The 6553-nt window shown below is 40.3% G+C and overlaps 1 protein-coding gene across 1 annotated transcript in view; it reads right to left on the reverse strand.

Annotated features, from left to right (window-relative positions):
• Positions 1-4269, reverse strand: part of LOC135092161 (G-patch domain and KOW motifs-containing protein-like) — a 28174-nt gene extending 23905 nt beyond the window's left edge. The window contains exons 1-2 of the mRNA XM_063990433.1: positions 3984-4269; positions 2480-2685 (exon numbers count right to left, since the gene is read on the reverse strand). Of these exons, the coding sequence (XP_063846503.1) occupies positions 2480-2685; positions 3984-4129 (352 nt within the window). The 5' untranslated portion in view covers positions 4130-4269. The remainder of the gene's footprint in view (positions 1-2479; positions 2686-3983) is intronic.
• Positions 4270-6553: the final 2284 nt, after the last annotated feature.

The raw sequence follows: 6553 nt of genomic DNA on the forward strand, positions 1-6553 counted from the left end.
TGTACAGAGTTAGCAGCTGGGGGGGTGAGAAAAACTGGCGGAGACGTCTCAGAACACCTAACTTCATAGAAGCTGTTTTAGCTAGAGATGAGATGTGAAGTTTCCAGTTCAGATTATAAGTAAAGGACAGACCGAGGATGTTCAGTGTAGAAGAGGGGGACAGTTGAGTGTCATTGAAGAAGAGGGGATAGTTGTCTGGAAGATTGTGTCGAGTTGATAGATGGAGGAATTGAGTTTTTGAGGCATTGAACAATACCAAGTTTGCTCTGCCCCAATCAGAAATTTTAGAAAGATCAGAAGTCAGGCGTTCTGTGGCTTCCCTGCGTGATATGTTTACCTCCTGAAGGGTTGGACGTCTATGAAAAGACGTGGAAAAGTGCAGGGTGGTATCATCAGCATAGGAGTGGATAGGACAAGAAGTTTGGTTTAGAAGATCATTAATGAATAATAAGAAGAGAGTGGGTGACAGGACAGAACCCTGAGGAACACCACTGTTAATAGATTTAGGAGAAGAACAGTGACCGTCTACCACAGCAGCAATAGAACGGTCAGAAAGGAAACTTGAGATGAAGTTACAGAGAGAAGGATAGAAACCGTAGGAGGGTAGTTTGGAAATCAAAGCTTTGTGCCAGACTCTATCAAAGGCTTTTGATATGTCCAAGGCAACAGCAAAAGTTTCACCAAAGTCTCTAAAAGAGGATGACCAAGACTCAGTAAGGAAAGCCAGAAGATCACCAGTAGAGCAGCCTTGACAGAACCCATACTGGCGATCAGATAGAAGGTTGTGAAGTGATAGATATTTAAGAATCTTCCTGTTGAGGATAGATTCAAAAACTTTAGATAACCAGGAAATTAAAGCAATAGGATGGTAGTTTGAGGGATTAGAGGGGTCACCCTTTTTAGGAACAGGTTGAATGTAGGCAAACTTCCAGCAAGAAGGAAAGGTAGATGTTGACAGACAGAGCTGAAAGAGTTTGACTAGGCAAGGTGCAAGCACGGAGGCACAGTTTCGGAGAACAATAGGAGGGACCCCATCAGGTCCATAAGCCTTCCGAGGGTTTAGGCCAGCGAGGGCATGGAAAACATCATTACGAAGAATTTTAATACGTGGCATGAAGTAGTCAGAGGGTGGAGGAGAGGGAGGAACAAGCCCAGAATCGTCCAAGGTAGAGTTTTTAGCAAAGGTTTGAGCAAAGAGTTCAGCTTTAGAAATAGATGTGATAGCAGTGGTGCCATCTGGTTGAAGTAGAGGAGAGAAAGAAGAAGAAGCAAAGTTATTGGAGATATTTTTGGCTAGATGCCAGAAATCACGAGGGGAGTTAGATCTTGAAAGGTTTTGACATTTTCTGTTAATGAAGGAGTTTTTGGCTAGTTGGAGAACAGACTTGGCATGTTAATGCCAAGTCTGTTCTCCAACTAGCTGTTGTAGGCTGTTAATGTTAGGAAGCTTTGAAAAGAAAATAAGACAAATTTATGGATGGTGATAATAGGTGGAAATGGGTGGCCATGTTCCATTCCACATGTAGTCCTGATGGCTTCTTGCAGCTTCCCTCATTTTATTATATTCTCATCCTTCAACTTTCTTTCTTCCTTATCCATCTCCATTAGATATTCAATCATCTTAACAGGATGTAGTGGAAACAACTCAACACAATCTTCTAGATAACTATTTCCTTTTTTTTCAATGACTCAACTGTCTCTCTTCTACACTGAACATCCTTGGTCTGTTCTTTACTTATAATCTAACTGGAAACTTCACATCTCATCTCTAGCTAAAAGAGCTTCAATGAAGTTAGTCATTCTAAGTCATCTCTGCCAGTTCTTTTTACCCCCCTCCTTCCCCAGCTGCTCAGTACAGGGGCCTTATCCGCCCATGTACGGAATCTGCTTCAAATGTGTGGGGGGTTTCCATTCATACCATTATTTTAGACAGGGTGGAATCAAAAGCTTTTCATCTTATTAATTCCTTTCCTCTAACTGACTATCTCCAGCCTCGTTCTCATCACTGCAATGTTGTATCTCTTACTGTCTTCTGCCACTATTTTCATGCTAACTGCTCTTCTGATCTTGCTAACTGCATGCCTCCCTTCCTTCCATGGCCTCGCTGCACAAGACTTTCTTCTTTCTCTCATACCTATTCTGTCCACCTCTCTAATGCAAGAGTTAACCAGTATTCTCAATCATTCATCCCCCTTCTCTGGTAAACTCTGGAACTCCCTGCCTGCTTCTGTATTTCCTCCTTCCTATGACTTGAACTCTTTCAAGAGGGAGGTTTCCGGACACTTATCATCTGTTATTTTACCAATCCATCTGACAAGAATTCTACATCATCAGTGGGAGAAGCACCCATGAGGACCAAAATTTCTATGACCTGATGAAAAAATTTAATAAGTGCACAGTGTTTCAAAATACTGTGTCACAAGGAAGGCACAGATTACTACAATTTCTTCCCTTACAACCCATGCCAAACGAAGCTTACCTTCCAGAAGAGCACGTTCAGCTTTTTCCTCCAGTGTGAGGGGCTTGCTGTCCTCTTGATTCTCCTGAGCAGTCTCCTCTTCCTTCTTCCCTTCACCTTCCTTCCCTCCATCTTCCTGTTGCAGTTTGGCCAGACGACTCAACACTGCAGACCTCTTGGCCTGCAGGAGCGGGATGACTAGCTCCTCCTCCTCTGCATTCTCATTTCTAAATGTGATAAGTTATGATAATCCTCAATTCCTAACAAAACAATTTTGGTCATTCTTAAGGATACATCCTCCAACCTAACCTAACTGACCCTGCTATTCTGTTGAGAGCTATTATTCAGTAACTAAACTGCAGGAGGAACAAAACTTTCACAAAATTAAACTATAACATCAGTACTAATGCATCTTCTCCTTTTGCCATTTCCCTAGAGTGGGAGGTTGGCAACATGTTTGAGTCTCCTGTTGTTTCTGTCAATTGCATTTTCCTCTGTGACTCCTGTCTTTTGCAGTTCCACTGCAATTCCATTCCTCTACCTCACTCTCTGTCTTCCTCTTGACCAGTACTAATGCACATCCACCCTCAAATAGCTACTATTTGTGGAGGAAGTTCTCTTAAGATATATAAAGAAAGTTTATCTCCCATCAACCCTTCATAATTATATCAGGACAGTATTATGGAACTGTCATCAACCAGAAAGCAAACAATTTCACCAACAGAGATGCAGTACATTCAGGAGAGGATTTTTTTTATATAGGTATATTTTTTATGACAGTTCCACTTAGGTATATCATAACAGAAAAGAGAAAATAAAGGTACTGCTACATAATACATGCATGATATTATGTATTACTTTTCATATCAATTTGTTTAGATGATGGAGAAAAAATTACAAGAAATTAAATTTGTCCATATACTGCAAGGAAAAAAAAAAGAAAAGGATAGAGAGAATAGGCAGGGGAGCATAAGAATATGACAATATGGAAGGGGGAGAAATAAAAACATCAAGGAAGATAAGAATGAGATGATGAAGAAGAAATGAGATGATGGAGAAAAAAAGATGAGTGAGGAGCAACAAAAACAGCAACAAGTATATGAATGAGATGAAGATGAAGACAAAAATTAAGGGAGAGAAAAAAAATAATAAGGAAAATAAAGAATAATATGATGATGAATAGAAGAAGAAGAAGAAGAAGAAGAAGAAGAAGAAGAAAGTGATGATGATGAAGATGAAGATGAAAAGAAGGGAGGAGGAAAAACAAAAAACAGCAACAAGGAAAATGAAAACGAGATGATGAAGGGGGAGGAACAACAACAACAACAACAACAACAACAACAACAACAACAACAATAATATAATAATAACAGTAATAATATGAAGGGCAAGGAACAACAAAAACAGCAACAAGAAGAATGAGAATGAGATGATGCGGAGAAGAACGGGGAGGAGGGAGAAGAAGAAGAACAACAAGAAGGACAAGAACAAGAACAAGAAGACAAGTTGTAGTTCTAAGCCGTACACTTTGAGGGAGTCCTGGTCCACAGCGAGCAGGGCCTGGGGCGAGCGCTTCACCTCCGCCCTGCCCTCACTCCCCAGGGCTGAGGGTTGCAGGGATTTCTTCTCTATCCTCTTGCTGAACGACAGGGAGAACTTATGCCCGTTCATCTTGTAGTAAAGTATTAAAAAATCCGCTCACTTCTTCACTGGCAGCCAGAGATATACCCACTTTGATCTTAGCCAAAAGGTCGAGGGACAGTATTACCCGCTGTCTGTTTTTCTGCCTTGGAAAACGTTGTTGTTGTTGTGTACCTTGATCTTAGTCTTGAAGTTACACGTAGGTTGCTCAGTCTTAGGGTAAACGTTTTTTACTGTTTTCAAAGGCCAAAGATCATTAGTTGAGTTCAAATATCTCCTTTTTTCCAATTGACCGTGCAGGATTACTGTTAAATAATCACCAAAATCATGAAAACCCCCAGTAACTTCCAACGCACCATGTTAGATGAGTCGCCAAAACGTTTGAGAATAGGTACGCGGTCCTTTTATATTAGTCTCTCCTCCAGTGCGTTAAACTAACAGTCATATTAAGCTAATGAGGCATATGCTATTTCTCACTGGCCTTCTTATTATCTCTTCAATCAAATCATCAGTCATAAACATACAAGTACCAATGTAACTGTCAAATAGCTATTTAGACTCCAAACGTTGATTGAGACGATGTTGATGAGAGAGTCACTAACCTGTGGAGTTGTGTGGGCTACAGACAGTACAAGAAAAAAAAAAAAAAAAAAAAAAAATATATATATATATATATATATATATATATATATATATATATATATATATATATATATATATATATATATATATATATATATATATATATATATATATATATATATATATATATATATATATTCAGAGGGTATAGGGAATGAAAAGAGAAGACCTACCTGAAAAATAGGATACTGGAATGGATCACAAGGATATTTTTTACTTTACTTAAAAAAAAAAAAAAAAACACGAAACATTAGGAATATAGTTTACAACTTCTGAAGAGGAAAAAAAAAAAAAAAAAAGAATGAATCAGTGTTTGTAAAAAAGACCAACAACAAGGCGAGAGATATCAGTGAGCAAAAAGGTTCTGTATTCAGTGATGGAAAAGCAGCTCTCATTCCAGTCATCATTCCACTATAATACCCAATAGACAAGCGAAGAAGGCGAGTCAGTCGACGATCCAATAAGCGACACTGCTTCGGTAGAAGACTTCGAGGTACAACTGATGCTTCTGTAATCCAAACTGTTAATTAGTGTCATTTATAAGCATACTGTTGTGGTCTTTCTGTTATTACTAGTCAGTATTTAGGGTACTTATCGACAGGAAACACATGGACAGCATAATGGCCGACACTTATAGGCTGGGTACCAACACCCATTGTATGGTTTCCTTCTCCCCTGGTGCAGGATACACCTAAGGCTGGTGTTACACTGCGGCGCGGCTGCGATTGCATTAACACGCACAAATAAAATATGAGAGGTGTTGCACTCTACTAGTCTCCATCTGGGGAGGGGACCACGAATGTCCTCAGGTCGGACTGCTCTTCTGGTATCAACTCTGTATTGACACCCCCTTCAACTTTTTTTTCATTAATTTCTGCAACATTCGCGGTCTTAGATATAATTTTCATTCTGTAGAACACCACCACTTCTCTACTAAATTTCATCCTCTTTCCCTCACTGAAACAAAAGTGCCTGAGGCAACTGACAGTAGCCCCTTTTCTGTTCTCTCCTACTTTCTCTGTTCTTATTTTCAATCCAAAGCTGGATGTAGTGTCTATGTGCGCAACGATTTAACCTGCTCTCTTGCCCACGCCCTAGAAACTTTCGAGTTTTCCACCATCTGGCTACGACTACACAGTCACTCTCAAACTAAATCTATCTATGCTATATACCTCTCACCTAACTCCTCTGACTATAAGAAATTCTTTGACTACTTAACTTCCAAGTGGAGCACATTCTGAATCTCTTCCCTTTTGCGGAGATCTACATTCTTGGAGACTTCAATGTCCACCACCAGCTTTAGCTTTCCTCTCCCTTCACTGACCATCCTGGTGAACTAGCCTTTAACTTTGCTATCCTCCACGACCTAGAGCAACTGGTGCAGCACCCTACTCATATTGCTGACCGTTTTGGAAATACGCCCAACATACTTGACCTTTTCCTAATCTCTAATCTTTCTGCTTATGTTGTCACCCTCTCTTCTCCGTTGGGCTCCTACGATCACAATCTCATATCTGTATCTTGTCCTTTTGCTCCAATCTCTTCTCAGGATGTCCCGAAGCGGAGGTGTCTCTGGTGTTTTGCCTCTTACTAATTGGGGGCACCTGAGGAGGACCTGTTGATTTTCCTTGGAATGACTACTGCTTCCGTGTCAGAGACCCGTCTTTGTGTGCTGAGCGCATAATAGGTAATAGTGTCTGGCATGGAGGCGTACATTCCTCACTCTTTCTCTCAACCTAAACCTTCCAAACATCGGTTTAACACAGCCTGTTCTCATGCTGTATATGTGTTACCGCCGAGCGGGTGAAAGAC

The sequence above is a fragment of the Scylla paramamosain genome, chromosome 39 (genome assembly GCF_035594125.1).
Source record: "Scylla paramamosain isolate STU-SP2022 chromosome 39, ASM3559412v1, whole genome shotgun sequence".
In the NCBI taxonomy this organism is placed as follows: domain Eukaryota; kingdom Metazoa; phylum Arthropoda; class Malacostraca; order Decapoda; family Portunidae; genus Scylla; species Scylla paramamosain.